This window comes from Mesitornis unicolor, unplaced genomic scaffold (genome assembly GCF_000695765.1).
Source record: "Mesitornis unicolor isolate BGI_N332 unplaced genomic scaffold, ASM69576v1 scaffold5552, whole genome shotgun sequence".
In the NCBI taxonomy this organism is placed as follows: Eukaryota; Metazoa; Chordata; class Aves; order Mesitornithiformes; family Mesitornithidae; genus Mesitornis; species Mesitornis unicolor.
In genome coordinates, this window is record NW_010169719.1 from 1 (window position 1) to 20,973 (window position 20,973).

At 43.0% G+C, this 20,973-nt stretch overlaps 1 protein-coding gene across 1 annotated transcript; it reads left to right on the forward strand.

The window, feature by feature from the left end:
• Positions 1-814: 814 nt before the first annotated feature.
• Positions 815-13,348, forward strand: LOC104536724 (heat shock factor protein 3-like; the record flags this gene model as incomplete). Its single annotated transcript, XM_010179433.1, has 12 exons — positions 815-923; positions 3,075-3,202; positions 5,724-5,848; positions 6,729-6,804; positions 7,509-7,570; positions 8,041-8,122; positions 8,409-8,542; positions 9,380-9,625; positions 10,527-10,632; positions 11,188-11,253; positions 12,378-12,444; positions 13,017-13,348. Coding segments are annotated over 12 exons (1,533 nt in total), but the record flags the coding sequence as incomplete, so codon positions are not given.
• Positions 13,349-20,973: the final 7,625 nt, after the last annotated feature.

The window sequence follows — 20,973 nt, forward strand, 5'->3', positions numbered from 1 at the left end:
CTGGGTACCTCTGGTGTGGTTTGGGGGTGTAGTTTTTTGTTCCTGAGATCGGTAAGTCAGGCCATGCAGGTCTCGTGTGCCTTCGGGCTTAGGACATCACAAACATACACCGGGTAGTAAGATATCTGACAGAAACGCTGTCTGTTGTTTTGGCCCCTGTCATTTTAGAATCCAGAGGTTTTTCTCCATTTTTTCAGAGGTTTGGCGTTGACAAAGATGAAAAGAAATGTAGTATTTGTGAGTAGCATGAAAACGATACAAAGACCTGCCCCGTTTCCTGAAGTTTGAATGTGTGATTATGATAAATCTGAAACTGCTTGTGTCACAGTTACCCTTTGCTGGGTTGTGTTCTGTGAACCGTCAGTAACTCTGCATAGTACTTGGTTATTTTTAGTGGTGACATAGCGTGTACGATGGAAGAATCTCATCAGGAGCTGGGCAGCTCTGGTCGAGGCAGATAAAAGCCCTCCAGTGGCATGGATTCCATTGTGCTTGAGCAATAGTTATGTTTCCTGTAGAGGAAGAAAGCAGCAGATACATGGGGGTTTAGAGCAGTTTTTCTTTGGATTAAGATCAAAACTTCAGGGCTTTGAAAAATCCCCCATTCAGTAGGAGTGTTTTGTGTAAGTATTTTTTTGGATTCAAACTTTTTAGTGCAGCCCCAAGCACTCAAAAGTGCTCACACAGACAATTCCCTTTGCCAAGTGTTTTGCCCTTCCTTGTTGTAGCAACTCTGTTGATTTATGGTCTTATGAGCAACACATTAGGAAAAACTGTGCTTGTTTTCTAACGGTTACTTCTGATTATTTCCTAGAATGGTGAGAATTTCTGCATTCTGGATGAGCAAAGGTTTGCCAAGGAGCTACTCCCCAAGTACTTCAAGCACAATAATATCTCCAGCTTCATACGACAGCTTAACATGTGTAAGCATCAGCTTTTCTTATGGATCCTTTCTGCCAAGTTCACAGCTACTTGGCATCGATTTAAATTTCTTTAAACAAACTAATTGGCTTGGCAGGTCTTTCATCCCTTAAAACCTGAATTCTGGTCTTGAGTTTGCTTTGCAAAAGGAAAGAATAGCAGTGGAGCTTGTCTTAGTTTTCTGTGTTTCAGCTCCGAGTCCTTTTGAACTACAGCTGTAAAAGCATGGTTTCATGTGCTGATACCTTAAGCTTGGGTAGAGTTCGCTGGGCCCCAGTGGTAGTGTTAATGGTTACGGTAGCAGCAAACTTATGCATACCTGGAGGAACAGAGACCGTATCTACACCATGTGTAGGTATGGAAAAAATTGCCTAGATCGTGCTTTTGCATGCTTTGCTGTGTTGAAACAAGATTAGTCACACTAATGGATCAGGCTGGAGTAAGCTTTTCATTATATGCTTGACTTGTGAGCATCTGCTGTGGTTTAACCTGGCAGGCAGCTGAACACCACACAGCCATTCATGCACTCCCCCCCCCGCACCGGGTGGGATGGGTTGAGACAAGGACAGTTTAGTAGAACAGAAAAGGAAGAAAATAATAACAATGATGATAATAATAAAAGAATTAGAGTATACAAAACAAGGGATGCACAATACAATTGCTTAGCACTTGCCAAACAATACCCAGTGAGTTTCTGAGCAGCAGCTGCTGGCCAGCCTTCCCTCCAGTTTATACACTGGACATGATGGTATGGAACATCCCTTTGGCTCACTTGAGTCAGCTGTCCTGGCTGTGTGTCCCCCAGCTTCTTGTGCACCCCCAGCCTCCACTGGCAGGGTGGTGTGAGAAACTGAAAAGTCCTTGACTTAGTATAAACACTGCTTATTAACAACTAAAACGTCAGTGTCATCAACATTATTCTCATTGTAAACTCAAACCACAGTACTATACCAGCTACTAGGAAGAAAATTATCTTTATGCCAGCTGAAACCAGGACACCATCATGTAGTATCCATTATATAATGCATGTACAACTTACGCAGGCAAAGAAGCTGAAGTGAGGTGGTAATTCAGAGGTACAGTACAACGTGCGGGGCTGCAACACAGCAGAAACAGTTGCTTTGGTACTGGGCTGAGTGAAGGCACAAACTGCTTAGAATGTTGCCACTTTATTTAGAATTTTCATCCAGTGTAAGGAGGAGGAACTCTCTGTTCTTGCCCATAGGTTTGTCTGGTCTCTCTATCTGATGGCTATTTAGAAGTCAGAGATGAAAGAGAAACATACATTTAGCCTCTTGACACAGGGTGGATACTGCTGTTTGTGTCAAGTGTTGAGATTCCATCGTGTGAATGTCAAAGGATAACACAAACGTCTGTCAGGTGCCTTGTCACAAGAGTAAATGCTAAAATGCAATTACTTCTATGAAGACATGCAGTGCAGTGGCAGCCTCCTCTTCCTGCTGGGCCTATCCTAGCTTCCAGGGAAGTTTTCTAATGACAGTGGGGTGCTGTGGAACTGTAATGAGTTAATTATGTTAAAAACTTCAGCGAGGAGAGAGATGGATTTATCTGTCAGCTGTATTTTGCATCTGCCTTGTGGTTCTTGAAGCAGTCATGGAAACAGAGCTGGCAGTGTCTTACTTCATGCAGGCAGTCTGGTCTGGAGAAGGTACTCTGTGTCCTTGTGTTTGTATGGGATGAGAACTACTTTCTTTTCCTTTATTCTGTAGACCTTGGTGGTACGTGACAGCATTTGTTTTGATATGTAGTTGCCTGGGATTATAGACATGAAAGGGAAGGTGCACCACTCCCCTGCTTCCACTGGGACATGATTTGATTCAAGATGTCCTAATAAATCTCATTCCTCACTAACTTCTGTGATCATTTGGACTTGCTTGCGGACACTGCTGTGTGTCATGTTCATGCAGCCTGCAAGGTCATTTGATGATGCTGTAGATGTGTTCTCTAGCTGTGGATGATTGGAGCAGTCAAATTATTGAGCACCAAATAAAAGCTACTTTACCTGGTTGTCCTCGTTTCTACTCCCAGTAACTGTAGTGCTGTAGGTATTTCAGTGGCCTTGGGGTTTTCTTTTATGTGTTGTAACAGTCAGCTTTACACTGCAAGAAATGACTGTTAATCACTCTCCACAGATGGTTTCAGGAAGGTGATTGCTCTGGAGAATGGCATGATTACAGCAGAGAAAAGCTCAGTCATTGAGTTCCAGCACCCTTTCTTCAAGCAAGGGAAGGCACATTTACTGGAAAACATCAAGCGCAAGGTACAGTATAAGTGTGTATATACATCTCTTTTTTTGTTATGAAAAGTAGCTTATCAAGAGCATGTCTAGGAGTTTCAAACACTTTGCAGCCAACAAATTCCATGTGAACCAAGGTCGTGCATCAGCAAGCCTTTGTAGGTCCCTCCTGAATGCCAGGCTGACGCTTGGCTTGGCTACTTCATGCCAACTCTTAGACAAAACACACCCTGCTGTTGTTTAGCAATGCACTGGAGTCGAACTACAGTCTTCACAGCTGTCAGACTGAAGCCCGTTTTTCACAGAGTTCATAGACACAATTACAGCTTAGCGTGGTCTTCAGTTCTGCCAGCGTAGCAGAGTTGGAAAGAGTCACAAAGTGAAAGAAGTACAAGAAAATACATTCCCATTTGGTGCTTATGGAAAATTAGCAAGGGCATCAGTAAGCATTCATCTGGGTGAGTTTGTATAGATTACATTCCTCCAAAATCACGTTGCCACTAAGCTACATCTTTATTAGCACTTTCCAGTGTTCTTTGATACATTCAGGCCTTGTCTGACCTGCGTCTGCACAGATATTTATCCTCTATTGGCACATTACAGCCCATAATACCCTGGCTACCAGAGAAAGAGAGTATCATGATACATCATGTTGACATTTGAACTGCAGAATCTTTCCTGTAGAAGTAGCTACATTGCCCAAGTTAATAAAAGCACCGGGTAGGCTTGAAAGCCACAATTGTGTTTTGATTGATTCTTCACTGAGCTGTCTCTGCTCTGAATCCCAATTGATCTGCACGGCTGCTTCTCTGACTCAGGCCTCTGCTGTAATCACTAACTTGTCTGGGCTTGCACACCTTGCTAGTTTGTTGGGGCAATCGGCTGCTGATGTTATGTATGGCACCAGGCATCCCAGGGGTGTTGCTCTGGGTGGAGTATTCTAGATGGAAAGACAAAAGCTGTAGTCAGTGCCAAGGACGTTCATGTGAAGCTATTGAATCACTTGGTGAAACGTATCCTTTGTTGTGTTGTGGTTTAACTCCAGCCAGCAACTAAGCACCAAGAAGCTCCTTGCTCACTTCCCCTCCCCGCAGTGAGATGGGGGAGAGAATTGGAAGGCAAAGGGGAAAAAAATCCTCCATGTGTTAAGATAGGAACTGTTTAATGATAGGAATAGAATTTTTAAAAAAGTAATTAAAAGGAAAACAACAAAAAAAAAGAGACAAAACACAAGAAAAACCAAGTGATACGACTGCTTACCACCCACAGACAAGCCAGTCCCTGAGCAGCAATCGTGCCCCCAAGCCAGCTCCCCTCAGCTGTCCTGTCTGTGTCTCCTCCCAGCTGGGAGGACAGGGGCAGAATGAGAAACTGAAAAAATCCTTGGTTTAATGTAAACATTGCTTGGCAACAACTAAAACACCAGTGTGTTATCAGCATTATTCTCAGCACAAATCCAAAACATAACCTCGTGCTAGCTGCTATCCCAGCCAAAACCAGCACAGTTGCACAGGAAACGTTAGTGATCTTTTTGCAAAAGGCCTGTTAGTTTTTCTTGCTCTTTTACTGTCTGGCATGGTGTCAGGTATTTCAGTGCTTGCTGTAAACTGGGTTTCAAGCCTCTAACAGGAATGCAAGCTTGAATGCAGGACTTTCATTCTTTACTCCCTTTTACTGTTAGCTCTGCTAGTGTGCATCAGTCTTGACACTCCTACTGTCTCTGAAGAGAGCAGTTCCTTGCTCCACAAAACCTGCACATGTCATTCAGACATGGGATGCACCAAACCTGTCTTTTTCAAAATCCTGAATTGCACATCAGCCGTCAGTGCCACCACCTCAGAGTTGCTGAAGGAACTGGAAAACTTTGAATATGGAAGTGTGTGGAGGAGAGAGCGAGCTTTTTGCTTGCTGATGACTCTTCCACTATAGTTTGAAGAGGTGGCATCCATGGATTCTTCAGTGGGCAGAAGAGTGGTTTGAACTCAGACTTCCTGGAGGCAAATCTCCATGATTTTGGAATGTCACTTAGTGGAGAGGTAATAGAGGAAATACCACTACAGGAATCTGCAATTCAGGTGGCATGGGACAAATTTTCAAATCAAGTAGAATGCATCTAATTAGACTCCTCTTTTTTTGCAGTTCAGGTGGCATGGGACAAATTTTCAAATCGAGTAGAATGCATCTAATTAGACTCCTCTTTTTTTTGGTTGGTTGGTTGGTTGGTTTTGGTTTTTCCCTTTTCTCCCCCCACAGCAGTAATGTGGGGTTGTTTTTTTTCCCTCCTGTGCTGGTAGATTGACCCACACCTAAAAGAAATATCATCTTCTTGTTACTCCACAGTCAGTTGGGTTTTGGTTTTGACTGGTGTCTTACTCTTTGACACTAGAGGGCATGCTGTCACCAGACCTCTCAGAATACCCTGGGGAAGGCCATTTTCAATAGAGTTTATACCTGTTCTTCTATGGACTAACTACACTATTCCTGTAGAAAGAAGTATGCAAGGCACTGTTTGTAGTAAAGCATGTGTAACCTGGTCCAATTTTAGGTATCTGCAGTAAGAACTGAGGATCTCAAGGTCTGTACGGAGGATTTGCACAAAGTACTCTCTGAAGTCCAGGAAATGAGAGAGCAGCAGAACAACATGGATGTCAGACTGGCTAACATGAAGAGGTAGACTCCGTCTGTTTCGGAGGCACTTACACACTGAATGTTGCTTATATCTATTGGAGCTTGGCTCTAAACGTGGGTTTCATTTGAACTGGAAACAGGTGAAGCTATATTTTTTTTCCCCTAAGAATCCCCATTCCACCCCACGCAACATTCTGAATCTTGTTTGAATTCATAATTCAGTAACAGACCAGAGGTTAAGACTGGGAGTTTGTTGACTATCTTGAGATTTCATTTTGGTTGCCATTACCCATAGTAGTTTTTTAAGGTGATCAAAGCATTTCCTTTTCTGAACACAAAACAGGGTTAGGTGCTGTGAGGGAGAGAGAAGTAGTGTTTGGTTTTCTTTCTCATTGGAAGTGGACTTTGCACATCCTCATCTCTGTTCCCTCAGATCCCTTTTGTATAGGCACTGGTAATTCATTCAGATCATTGGTATGCAACTGATAGCTGCCAAAGTTCAGAGGATACCTTCACTTCACTCTCTCTGTTCCTTTAAACAAGTAAAAACCCCCAAACAAAGAAAAACCCAAATACAAACTTTGAAACTGTTATAAGGTGGTCTGTGTTACACTCTGCCTGTTTCCAAACACCAAGTCTTTATTCTAAGGCTTTGAAGGAATACCTCAAATTATTGGTGGAGCAGCAGAGGCTGAGAATGTCATTATTAGTGAGTGTATTATCCATCCTGCCTGATGGAAAAATGAGTTAATTTAGCCCAGAGTTTATACCAGTGGATCAGATTAACCAATTGTTAGTTATTCACGGAAGGGATGTTGCCATTGGTCCTGCAAGGTACTGTGAAAGTTTGAAAGCTGTAAAACTAAAGTGTATAAAGTAAACTCTGTTCATCCTCTGTCTTCTGATTTATTCTGCATTGCAGAGAAAATAAGGCCCTGTGGAAAGAAGTGGCAGTTCTAAGGCAGAAGCACAGTCAACAACAGAAGCTGCTGTCTAAGGTACCATTGCAGCATCTTCAGTGCTACCATCCTTATTCCTGCCTCTGCGATACTTGATGGCATTCTTTGCTCATGTAGAATGACAAATGATACAGAGCTGAACAGGCTGTTTTAATACAGCAGAACGAAAATGTTCACAGTTCCTGAGTGTCCCAGAAGTAGCGCAGTAAAGAACTACAAGCAAAATACTAAGGAAAGGTCTTAGTAAAAAGGATTTCAGTGTGTTTCAAGTGAATCTTATTTGCAGAGAAATCAGTAAATCAAGCTGACCTGGGGTAAATGTGGGGCTGGAGGCAGTGCATGGTAACAGGAGCCTAAAACAAGAGGTTGCAGGCACATGGAATGGAGGCTGTGAAAGATCTTGGACCAAGACAGACTTAGACCACTCAAGAAGTCAACTTGGAACCCAGAAACTGTAGGAGCTTCTGCACTGGAACAAATTTTCTCTGGTTTATCCCTCAGCTGTTTCTGGTCTGGAATCCTCTGATGACTTGTGCTGCTATATCACATTTAAAAAAACAAAGTGCGAAAACTTTTCAATGCCATTTATAACTATAATTTTTTTGAAGTCATGAGCACAAATGAATATTTATTCATTTCAATTGCATAAAAACATAATTCTGTAGTAAAGTCTGACTTAATAATTTGATATTAGGATTGCTATGCTGACCACTTGGTTTTGGTTCTTTGTTTTTCCTTTTTAGATTCTTCAATTTATACTAAGTTTGATGCGAGGAAATTATATTGTTGGGGTCAAAAGAAAAAGGTAATTCCTGGATAGGTCACAAATCAGCGTCATATGTGGATTACAGGGATAAATCAGCTTCTAGAAGCAAGATACTTTTCATAAAGTGCATAAAGAATATTTTTATCACTTGTATTTTTTATTCAAGCTTGAGAAAGCTAATGGAAGTTGAGTAAAACCTGGAGTAGAGATTTCCTCTTCTTTATCATGAAAAAAAAATGGAAGGGAAGAGAATATACTATGCATTTTAAATTTCAAAGGGCACGATTATCAGAAATGGTAACTCTTTTAAAAAGTGGAAATGTGACTGACTTCCTACAAAACAGAAAGCATGGCTGGAATGCGACCTGACGGCAGCACACTTCCGAAAAACCATTTCCAAAACCTGATTTTATTAGAAGAATGATAGTTCTTACCATCACTGCACGTGTTTGGCATTGCTGCAGCTTTTTAGTGCAGAACTATATGCTAAAGCTGTATTTTTGTCTCAGGTCTCTAACAGATGCTGCGGGTGCTTCACCTTCCAAGTACAGCCGTCAGTATGTTCGCATCCCCGTAGAGAGCGGCCAAGCAGTGAGTATTCCCCAGGAAAGAGGCAGTGGGTCGGGAAGGATGATATACAATAATCCCAAAGTTGTCTTTACAATTGTTAATACCCTAATCTTACAAACAAATGGACTGCATTTTGAAATTGGCAGCTTTAAAGCATGGCTCTGTCTGTAAAATCATGCAAATCAGTACAACCAGTCAGAGATTAAATCTGAACAGGAAACGGAAGCTGCAAGAAGAAGAATGGAGCATAAACATCTAAAAAAGTCAGACCTTTTGGTTTACGAATTCCATTTGCTGTGTCCCGCAGATGACTTTTTCTGAACATAATGCAGATGATGAGCATGGAAATGGTTCAGGTCTCATCATTCGAGATATCACTGATACCCTGGAAAACGCCACCAGTGGTCTCCTTGCTGTGGCACACACAAGTGGCAGAGCCAGGTACGTTTAAAGGATGTGGAAGTGTTTATGCTTAGGTTGTTAACTAGGTAGTTGTGTTAGTGTATGTGATCCACATGAATTCTGGGAAACAGCCTCTGAATTTTTTACTCTATTTGTGCATGACAGGCCTGTTTGTAGGCTGACTTTTCTATAGCATGCAGCATTGGTCATGGTCAGCAAAGATTTTAAGAGCTTGTGTCTCTTCAGGAGTGCCGAAAGGTTTATCAAGCTGGTTGGCACTTGACGTTTAATCTGCTGAGGCTCCTCTGTCTGTTCAAAAAATAGGCACATACTTAACTTTTCAACTGAACAGGGACCTGAATGCATACATAGTTTACTAATAAACAACCCAACATGTATATAGGTTACTAATACACAACCAAGATGTATAGATTTATCTTCAGTTTCAGTACTGCTCTTCCTTATATTATGCTAAGTGTAACTGAAGGGAAGGCATTCTTTCGTGTGGCCTCAGATTCTTGTGAAAATCCGTTTAGTTGTTAACATCCAGAGAGAAATACAGACCAGTTTGGAATCTTTTCTTTCCTGAGACACCGTTATGTTCCCTGCTGCCGAACATCCATATACTATTACGCCACCTATGGTCTGGCAAGATGAGCTGTTCTGCTCTGATACATGCTATCTGTATAAGCTGTAATAGATTTTCATTTGCCTTTAGGAAGGCACTTTTGTTCTTTTTTGGAAGACCAGCTGGGTTTTTGAACCCCTGACTGGCTTGACTTTATTAGGTATTAAGATTTGAGATACTAAACTTGGAAAGAGTAGTAATACAATTGATGAATTCTGTATGTTGTTTCTGTTTGGGTCACATTTTAGAGAGCCACAGGCAGCTCTGGATCCTGGCTTACCTATTTGCCAAATATCACAGCCAAATGAGTTAAATGATGCAGAACCTATCCCACCAGTTCATATAACTGATGTCAACAAATCCAGTGAAATGGGGAACGTTGCTGTGGAACTCCATACTGCACAACCTAATGCTCCAGAAGACCCCGTGTCAGTGATTGACTCCATCTTGAACGAGAACAACTCTGGAAACCAAAACGATCCTTTACTGGACAGGTATTGACTTGTTTCTTTGTCCCTCATTTGTGTAAAGGTTCATTTTCCTTGTGCACTGTCAGACCAGACTCATCCCTGGGATCAGTCACACAGACCATGGTTTCACACTCAGCAGCACTGGTGCTTGTGCAGTTCCCAGCTCTGCACTGGCCCCTGGGCATTATCCATGCCATCATTTGTGTGGCTGCAGGGCGAGATGGATCAAGGAGCAAACTTTTGTTCTTTCTTCTGACAGCCTTTCTGCTGTGGTTAACTTCAGGTAGGAGGTACCGAGATGATGCATTGCAGCACTTGGTGTAATCTGAAGGCCTTGTGACATTTTATCTCATGGGCACTGCAACGCATGGGGCAGTGTTGGATCTCTGTGTTGCTTGTAGCAGAGTGCTCCAGCATAGGAGGCAGCTTGCAGCACAGTGTGAAGTTCACTGCTGGCACCCTGCATGCAGCTTCCTTCCCATTTCATTCACCATCCCTTGTATCCTGCCCACTGTCCTTGGAAATATGTGTTTTGGAATAGGTAGTGTTCCTTCAGATCCACATAATTTCCAGCCCTTTGCTTATCGTGTATTGTCCCCCAGTGAAAACCATCAGACTGTAGTTTAAACAGATACTGGTATATAGGCTGGGATGTGAGAACATTCAGAAGACTTTAAAATGAAGGTGGAAGTAGGTATGGAAGGAGGAACTGCTTTTTGATATGATAGCTGTTATTATACTTGCTCTTCAGGTAGTTTTCCTTGTACCTGTCCTTCAAAGAGTTGGACCATGAAAAGTGTTAGAGGAACACGGTTTCCTGCATTTGGCAATAAGCTGTTCTGGATTATGAGCAGCCTGCCTTGTGCAGAAGGCAGCCCTAACTGCTGACTGGTTTTTACAGTACTATATAATTCTGTCTTTTTAGAGAAGAAATTCAGGATTTTCTTAATTGCATTGATGCCAGCCTTGAAGAACTTCAAGCAATGTTATCTGGGAAGCAGTATAACTTTGGTTCTGAAGCTTTCAGTGATGTGAGTGTCTTTTCACTTCTTCTGATTTCTGAAAAATGCTGATTAGGTTGCATATGAAATTTTACTGGTTTATTCCATGTTGTAATGGCCAAGAGGGGGACGAAATCCTGAAAATCAGATAGTTATGGATAGAATGATACATAGCCATTCTGGGAGTGTGGCAATGTACGATGTAACACTGAAAGCCTTTTTCAGTTCATGTAGTGTTTCTGTTATACCTAAATCAAGGGACAGAAAACTGGACAGAAAAACTTCCTTCTCAAGCCTTTGTCTCATAATGTCACATCCTGATTATGTGTTTGATTATTCATTATGATATGGAATGAAACTCAACCGTATACCGGGAATCACTGGGAAATACAATGTCCTTTTCTTTTGTGACCTCCCTTTACTGCCACAGGTTGAAAACCCATTGCTGTAGGCCTGCGGAGGAGCTGCCTTCCCTGTGCTCCAGTGGATGGAGTTGTGCTGGATCCTGCTCTCCTGTCAGGGGCTCTCTGAAGTTTTGTTTAAGTTCCTTATTATAAATGACACATGGTCTGCTTTTATTTTCAGACACTTAATCCTGAGCTACCAGCCCTGGATATGAGCTTGATGGAAACTTCCCCTGGCATAGAAAATGTAAGAGTAAGATTTGCTTCTATGGTGGGAATGGTCGATAGGAGGCTGAAAGCTGAATTTAGGCAGATGCAGTTTGGGGTAGGGGTTATATTGATAGCACAGGAGGAAAATGCCATTTTATCTACTCCTGCTGACTTAATGTTTTCAGTTACACTGTTGGCATATATGAATTTAAGAGGGTTCTCAAGACAATTTCAAGTCCTGTGCTCCTAGCTGCAGTAATGCACTCAGTGGGCTGATTTAAACAGCTGCCTTGCTCTGAATAACCTATTTGCTTTTTGAATACACCTGAGAGCATAAGGAAGAAGGAAACAAACTGGTGTCTGAATCAGCTGTCTGTATTGAGGTTTTCTTTATATTCCTATAAATTACTTCTGTACCTTCTGTTTGGAAGGAGGAGGCTAAAATATCTTGTCTTTTTTTGGTCTAAGTGTGTGAAAATGGTTTCTTGGCTTGTTTCTCTGAGCCTCAATTATTCCCATGATGTCTTTTAGCCAAGTAATAACTAGGCCTGGGGTCATAGTTCAGATGAGACTGTGTCTTCAGTCTGTCTGAAGACTGAAGGAAAAGTACTAAATGAAAACTATAATGCAATATATTGTATTTATTCTGAATGTGGCTCTATGGAATTTCCTCAGAGGATGTACAAAAGTTCAGTGCAAATTTACTTCTCTTGATTCAGTTCTCAAAATTGACTCACGTTAAAACAAACAAACAAACCTCGCAAGTGTCGTTTATTTTGTAGTTCTGAAATAATATTTAAACTAGAACTTTCCAGTTGTGAGAGCTTAGACCACTACTGAGTTAAAATGCAGCTGTGTTCAAGCAGTGCTTGCAAAAAAAACCAAACCCAAGACAGCCTATAATAAAGCTTCTAGTTTGGAAGACAGAATAAATATTTGCTAGTCAGAAGCCTGTTTGGCTTTAGTAAGTTGAGTTTGTATTTCACCATCCCTTCTTCTGCGAGCTGTTTGCTGGCTCTCATGTGCAGCAATGGGCTGACTGGTCAACTCTGTGATTTCTCTTCCCTTTTCCTTTCACCTTTAATTTTGTAAACCAGTTGGTGAAGACTTGGATTTTGTTGTTGTTAAGCGTCCTGTCTAATTCTGTCTGTTTTGCTTCAGATTGCAAACTTGGCGGAGGGCACTGAAGATCTGGGAGCAAGTGAGAGAGAAACAGCAGGAAACAAAGGTGGGCAGGAAGGACCACAGAGCTGTGACAGTTCCACTCTTCCAAAACTCTGTATTGAAATGGAGGTTTTGTGGCCTGTGATACGATTTGTCTCCTCCTTTAGTCTGGACTTAAAATTTTTGTGAGGACTGGGATGTTTCACTGATCTTGAAGCTGGGCCTCAATCTTAAAAGAGGCCCCATCCTATGCCCCATGTTGGTGTTAACCATTTCCTTTCCCTGTACATGACAGAGTGCCCCAATAGGGAGCAGAACCACAAATGTCCTTGTGGAGGTGTCTCCTAGTTGGGCTACAACCCCCACAGATGTAGTGCTGCTCATTTTACTACTTCAGCGCTGCCATTGCATGCCACATTAAGGGCTTGGAGCATGCTTCAGTTACTGGTCTTAGCAGCCACAGGAGCCTCAGCTCTCCTCCTGCAGCTGTGGATGCAGTCTGCCAGAGCTCAGCTGTGTGGTTTTCCTTACTGAACCAAGTTTTGAAGCAGCCTCTCCAGTTTTCCTTGTCTTGAATAAGAGCCTTTGCTTATGTGACACAGGAGCCTCGAGTTTAAACTGTTTGTTTTCCCTCAGATATGCAGCTGATACAGTACAGGGCCAACCCTCTGCTTTCATTATTTGAAGAACTACCTTCAAGTGAAGCTGCAGGGAAGATGGAGGACCCAAAGGACCTTCTGCTGCCCTCCGTGGAGGAGAAGCCTGCTCTTCATCCTCCTGCAGGCAGTGAAGTTGTCTTGCCTCCAGAAGCTCCAGCAAGCCAGGCTGAGCCTCTGGATGCTCTGGGAATGGGCGATCCACCTCTCCTGCCGGAAGATGGGAATGGAGAATATAAACTCTTTCCACTCTTGCTCCTCAGTCCTGTTGCCAACTTCATAGAAGAGGCCTCTGAGATAGAAACTTCTTGAACTCGTGTAACATCTGCAGCTGGCTCAGTGATGCGAAACAGACAACAAAGAAATGCATCAGCAAGAAGTCTGACCCCTCTCCTCACCTGCTTCCCGGGTGCCAGAATCTGCAGAGACACGAGAAAGTTTTCTTTCTACAAGCAAAGAGCGCATCTGGAAAAACTGAAAACAGGCTCAAAACAAGAACTGGTGGGAGTGAAGGCACTGGGCAGAGGGAAGAACAACCTCCCTGTAAACAAACCACGAAGTATTCCGTAACTTTTTATCCAATGTCCTTATTGCAAAAGGAAATCTGTTTGTATCCTGTTTGTAAAGTTTGGCTGGTTTTTTTGTTATTTTGTTTGTTTGTTTTTAATTAGCTGGATAGTAATGTGGTGTGCAGTATTTTAAATATGGGTTTTACTCTTTCTGAGAGCCTGTTTCAATAGGTGGCTTGTCTACTGTTTGGAATTAAGATTTTTTTTAAAAAAAACAAACCTTGGTTTTAATTTGAGATTTCTTTTTTGATAGTTTGTGGCTACAATTGTTTGCATCTGCTTGGATCACTTCCGTACTCCTAGATTTGCTCCTAGGTACAGGGAACGTTTTTCCTATGGAAAATGACATTTTAACTGTGGAGTATTTACTTTTTAACATGCTAACACACGTCCATTGCCACGGGTTGTAGGTGTTGTGGTAGGAAGTGCTTGCCACCCTGCGTAATGCTGATTTCTCATGCACATTGCATGGCAGTTCTTCTAGGGTAACTTGCACCTTGCTCACAGGTCACGTGTCCTCGGAAATTTGGAGCAGAACCGATTCACGTCCAGCGGAGTCCAGCAGCTGCCCTTAAAATGAGAAGGGGGGAAAAAATGTCATGGGCTAACTTGCATTGAGGTGACTTGCATACATTGAGATTTCTCTTCTGCTTGCAGCAGCTACTCACTTACCTGACCCTATGTGAACACTGGACTTCCTGAATTCTCTGCATGTGGAATCGTAAAGCTGAATTAACTAGATGCATTTGAGTCCTTTGATGGTAAATTACAAAAACTAGTGTCTGCTTAATCAAAAATCTTTCCTCAACATTTCTCTTTACGCTGTTTTCCTAACTTCTTTGAGCAGCAGTAGCCCCAGTGTCAGTAGCATAGCAAGTTCTAATTCGCTGATACCACGTTGGTAGCAGACTACCACCAGCCCACACAAACCTGGAATCTGCTGTAGCGATACCAGACTGTTGGGGCCAGAAGAGGCCTGGAGACAGGTAGAAAATCGGTTGTATAACATCATGTGATATTTCCTACCAATGCAATTGCCTGACAATTTTTCCATTTCGGTAATTTAGGTAAGCCTACCTACAGGCTTTATCGCTGAAATTTCTGATCTAGTAAGTTCTGAGATTTTTGTATTCAAGAATCCCAGTCAGTCTGATATCCTAAAGCCTATTAGATAATGCACATTATCGATGCTGGCCTGGCTTAATTGGATTTGTGCTTCATTGTCACATCTTTTGCATTGCAGAGGAGGATCTTGCTACTGAGTGTGTGTAGCTGTGTAATGCCTTCACTGTGTCAGTTTATGCCCATGCTTCTGTAACCGCTCTTTACCTCGTGACCCTTCACGTTTGTATCTTTTGAATTGCCTTTTGTCAAGGATGTCTTATTCTAGCCCTCACTGATCTTTCTCTTGCTTACTTGTTGGGACAAAGGGCTGAATAGTCTCAAGTTCTTGTGAGCTAAAGGGAGAGGGGGGGAAACGAGTGAATTGCATATCTGTCTTGGGTTCTGCTTTGTTTTTCATTTCTTCCCAAAGGCCTCAATTTTGCCAAGAGTGAAACAGTAAAATCAACCACAGACTTCAGTGGTGTTTTGACAGTACAGTGAAGTTGTCCGAGAGGCTGGTCTGATGTAACCCTGACTTCCTGAGCAGGTTGGACTGCAGCGTAGCTCCTGTTACGGATGACTGTCGTGTTCTTCCATCATAGAGTCCTCTGATCTCAGTGCGTCTTTCCATCAGATGTTTGATCTGATTGCATAGTAGGTTTTTTTTAATACACTTTCTCTCTTAAGAAGAAACCAAGGCTTAAAACTGCAAATAAAAACATCTCCATCTGTGTCTGGTTTATGTACTGGTCTAGGAAAAGTGTGTGTTTATGCAAGTTTCCTATGAAAGATTGCAATAGAAAGGGTAAGGCTGAATAGCAAGAAAAAAGCACATGCTGAAGTAATTAAACTCAAGAATTGCAAAAGTATTACTGTGTTTCTTGTACATTCTTTTGTGCATGTGTTCCTGTGTGTGCCAATACTTCCCAAACCTGTTTACTGAATTTTTTTAGAAAGGAGAGCTGTACTGCTCTCCAGGGGATCTTAATATGCAGCTGCTGCTGGTTCAAAAAATCACTGAAATGCTAGGGTTGGCCTGGCACTTTGCTTCCAGAGCTGTCTGCCCGAGAAAGAAGGAAGTTTAGGTTTATTGCTGACCCATATTCAACACCATGCAATCAAAGCTTGTGGGAATGGGACTGATGGCCACTTGATAGTGTAGGGTAGGGTTGGCTTTGGGCATTTGCTCATGGCCTGTATGTGAGCAGCTTGCTGGGAGCCAGTCCTCACATCTAAGCAGTGAGGGAACATGATGTTCAGTGGGGTTTTTTTCATAGGTGGTGATGTAAAAGCTCAAACTACTGTGTTGGGTGATACTGAGCAATGGACTTGTGGTGACAACTGAAAGTCGTGGTTGGTTATGTGCTGTGAAGTGGTAACTTCTTTGGGAACCTGTTGTCCAAATGGATGCTGTTGCAAAGGTCACCACAGTGCTCAAGGCTCAGAAAAAACACATGCTACTAGTAAGTATCCTTCAATCCTCATACATTACTTCCCATTGGAATGAGCTGAGCAGTATCTGCAGCACAGGCCTGAAGACCCAAGGGTGTGAGGAGCACGTTGGGCCCAGACGGCAGCATCTCGCCAACCTCTTGGTGTACAACAGCCTCCTGGTTAGCACCACCACGCCACTGCAACTTGGTACACAACACGTTTGTTATCTATGCCCACAGTTGCTTCACCAGCATGCAAGTTTCCTTCTTCCTCCAGCATCAAGGCACACAGCTGCTGTTCCCAGTCCTGGTTTTAGTGTCCTGAACCTGGGCAAGGAAGGGTAAGGGTTGCTTTTCCTTGACATCCATGTGCTGAGGATTTACAGAATGCACCCAGGCACAGCAACCACAGCATGAGAAAGTGAAAAGCCCCCTCACATGCTCCTTTCATCATCATTTTTTATACCGTTGGCCTAGCCGTCAACTCTTTATCTCGTGTTGCTGTGTGCTTGCTAACACAGAGCTTTCCAGAGTATGAGAAAAACTTGCTTTAATCTGTCTCAGCTGGACTGCGGTGCCACCTCATCCAGTCCATGCTCAAAACGTTTTGCTGTCTCCTAAAACAAGATTGCTGTTTCGAAAAGTAGTATCTGCGTTATCACACTTCCCCAAAGCAGAAGGAAGAGACTGCTACCAAGGCTCAGCTCAGCGTGCGGGTGTCTGTACCATACAAAGGACGAGATTTTTCCTGCCGCTGTCCCCCCAACCAGAAAGGTAAATGTAAATATAAAATATAAATAAGTATATAAATATATACACCTTTGGTTTTTTATAAACAGTTTGAGTTGTAGCTTCCTGTCTGATGTGTACCCCGTTAGTGGTAGGTTCCCTTATGACTTAGTCCAGGTCAGTTTAGACTTCTGCCCTCCTGTCCCATCAGCCATGTTCCCCAGGAAGGAGTCCATTAATTTGAACTGACCGTGGTTTTTTTCTCTTCCTCTTCTGAACCGAGAAGTATGTGAACACTGCAACCCACACAAGCTTTTCCTACTTCTCCCAGTCCCAGTGACTGCAGATTGGAGTTGCATCTGATGGAAAATTTCTGATGGAGGAATACAGGGCTACAGGGGAGGAGGGTGTGAAATCAAGTCCCACAGCCTCTGGAATCTCTCTTGAACGTTTTTCTCAGTTTTATCAAGTAGGGTATTTCCAGAAGCATTTAGACCTTAAGCTGGATAGATGCCCTCTTTAATTACAGGTAGCATCACAAATACAGTAGAGACTAAGAAATTAATTTAACAGGTAACTCTCTAGGCCGTGACTGACAAACAACCACAAGGGTATAGGGATTTTCTAACCAAATAAAGGCATGAAAATCATGTGCAGTAAAATCACCAGCTTCAGGGAAATGGAGATCAGAATGTTATAACCTGACAAGAACCAAACTCATACCAATAACATTGTCATAATTTGATCAATGTTAATAACAAGTAGTCAAAAAATCATACTTCTATATGCCTAAGATCTTCTAAATCACACTTCTAAATGCACATATGCTTTTAAGCACCATTTTTTTTTGCGGAATGAACTATCAATGACTCTAAAATAAGAATATATGTAAAAGCAAGCAATGACAATGAAAGCAAAGACCTCAAATAAAAGGAACAAGATCATACCAGAGCTCCCAGGGCTGTATACACAAATCTCCTGGTTTTAATGTTAAATTACATAAAAACCTAATGAAGCTGCCTGCAAATGATAACATAGGTGGAACCGCCGTTAAGCTGTATATAAGACTAAGCAGCTCTTTTCCCTACGTTGCCACTACTTCAGAGCCAGATATGCAGCCCTGACCGCTCTGGTATCCTCTACTGTGGTTCTGTGCTGTCTCACTGTCGTTAAAGGATTTAACGAACATTTAATTGCTCTGGTTATTTGCACTTGAGGACTGGCCATTGAATCTGAGTGTAACAACAGCAAAGTGCTTGTATCGATGTAGCTGAATACAATGAGGTAGAAGAGATTTCTGTCATTAGGGCGTAAGAAAAATTAAGAGCTGCAGAAGACAGACAAAGGCATGTAAAATCTCTTCAGGATAATGTCTGAGTAGAGAACAGATACTTCTAGATGGGTATAGTGTTCAATTACTTAATAATACAGATTAACTATAACTAATATTACCTTTAATTAATCATAACACATCTCATTACAGTTAAGACGTCACAATTTCACAGTCTTAAAGATATTCTATTTTGCTAAGTTCCTTTTTTCTTCTCTCTGGGCATGTAATTGTTTACCTGTTTCCAAAGTACTCTCCAGGGAAATGCAGGTGCCTGTGGCCCTAATTCCTGTCCTTAATTGAATGCAATTAATCAATTCAACCAAGCAGCTAAATTGCCATGTGAGAAAGGAGGCTCAGTCTGTGATGTGGAGTGGGATGGTCAAAGCAGGGGTCTGCAGCTCTTGGAAATTATTTGTTTTCAGGTTTGTATATCTAAACTTTCTACCTCTGAAATGGGATATAAAGATATAGAACAGAATATTTTTGTTGGAACAACAACAATCATCTGTCTCATTGTTAATGTAAAGATTGAGGATGTTTCATGACTCTTAATTTAAAACACAGTGGTGAGCTTCACAGAAAAGCTGGTCAGAAAATTAATAGTAAGGACTTTGGTTGTTTTAGCTTCTTCAGAGTGCTCTCAGATCTTCTTGTAGGTAACATTCATGTTAAAATTTGATATTTAGAAAGCAATGCAAGGAGGAAAAAATAAGTATCTAAAAAGAATTAAAGGAAACATTTTTTTAAGTTGAATTAAAAAACAGAAGGGAGGAAGTATACTCATCACAAAGTGTGAAATAGAGTAATTTAACTTTCCTCTTTTCACCCTCCCTTAGGGCTTCTCCCCACACCCTTGATGGTCATCACCGAGGTGCTTTCCCTTCTGAAAAAAGAGGAAGGAAAAACCACCAGCAGCCAGTCTGGGTTCCCGATGACAAAGTGAGTGAAGAAAGGGATGTGTTCCTGATTTACACCCTGCCTTGGAGAGATCAGGTCTGCTCTGCTCAGAGGGAGCCGCTGCAGCCCCAGGAGAGATGGCCCTGCTGGCGAGAGCAGCCGTGCTCATGAGTCCTCTTCTCCTCTGCAACGGTGAGTGAATGGAGACATCTCCCGCTTGGGGCAGCCCCTTCCCTGCACTGGGGTGTCTGTACACACAGGCTGGTTCTGTTTCGGGTATAGAAATAAGGCAAAAAGGCCAACATCTTGCATGTGGCTGGGTCGATGTTGAGTTGTTTCAAATCCAGTGGCTGTGGAGTGCAATGGTGCATGAAGGCTACGGAAATGCTGCCCGCATACCCGGAGCACAGAGGTCCCTTCTATGTTGTGAAGGTTATCTCATAGAGTACAACGAGCAGCCCAGTGCAAAGGGTCTGCTTAGTTCCCGTGTTCCCAGAAAAGGGGAGGTTTGGAAACTGGGAGAAAAGGGTAAAGAAGCATCTATGGAAGCACAGGTTCAGCCCCAGAAGTGACAAAAGTGTACTGGGACAAAGCCAAGACACCTCATTTTTATAGGAAAACGTAGAGTTTTAGACTCCTTTGATCCATTGCTTAAGTTGCTTACATTCAGCCTAGTCTGAGAAAGCAGTGTCTTGCGAAAGAACAAACGGGCAGCAGAAGAAGAAGAAGAAAACAATAAACCTGTGGTTTGCTTTGACATGTGGTGCTTCCGAGGAAAGCCCTGGGAGTGACGATGTGGCGGGGGCAGACGCCAGCTGTGACTGGGGAGCTCTGCAGATCTGACTTGGGACAGGCTCCTTCCCTCAGGTCCAAGTGACCCACAGATTTGGGTCCTGTGCTCTACCCGGGGTCCACTTGCTTGCGTTTGCTGAGGCCCTCACTGCTGCTCCATCATCCAGGAGCTGCCTTCACCATGATTGCTTTTTTGTTCTTGTTTAATTTTCCTTCTCTATACTTCCTGTAGCTTTTCTGGATCTGACTGGCCTCACTGAGATTGAAGGCGTATGGAAGGGATCAACCATCTTGCCATGTGCCTATGTGCCTGTGCAGGACTTCGTGCAGCAAACTCTCATGTGGACCGTGGTGCATGACCAGAGCTCTGGCACTGTTTTTCGGAGGGATGGCTCTGGCGACCACGTCCTCCTGTCTGAGTACAGGAGCAGGGTCAGCGTCCCCAGAGATGCCCCGGGGAACATGTCTCTTCACCTCCTGAGCTTGGAGATCTCTGACAGGGGATCCTACACTTGCAAGGTCACCTGGAGAGCCAGCAACAACAGCCTGATAGCAAAAGAGATCACCACTAAATTGGAAGTTGTTAAAGGTAAATCAAAGGAGGAAGCTGCATAGGCGTGGAAGGCTTGGCTCAGGAATATTTTTAGGAATTGAAGGGACCAGTGGCCACCTGCTCCTGATGCAGGAGCGTTTTGCTGAGCAGTACCAGACCCTGTCGAGAAGCAGCAAATAGGCCACAGAGGAATTCTGCCCAGGACACTGTACCTTGCAGTCTGGGAGCTGGGGGAGGATTACCAATCCCTTACCAATCTGTCCCTGGCTCTACCTGTACCTGACAGTTCAATGTTCTCACAGGACAGGCACCGGGGGGAATGCCCTGTGATATTGCATTGCTTTGATCAAATTTCATTAGCACGTGCCCTGTCTCCTTTTGCTTGGGCAGTGGTGATTCATAGAGAAACAGAGGTGGCATCCACCCAGCAGCGCAGGCCTTTGCGTAGGAGGTGCAACGGGTGGCACAGCCAGGACCAGCCTGACCTAGGCCCATCTGCTTTTTCTTCCAGTTGCGGCCACCAAGCC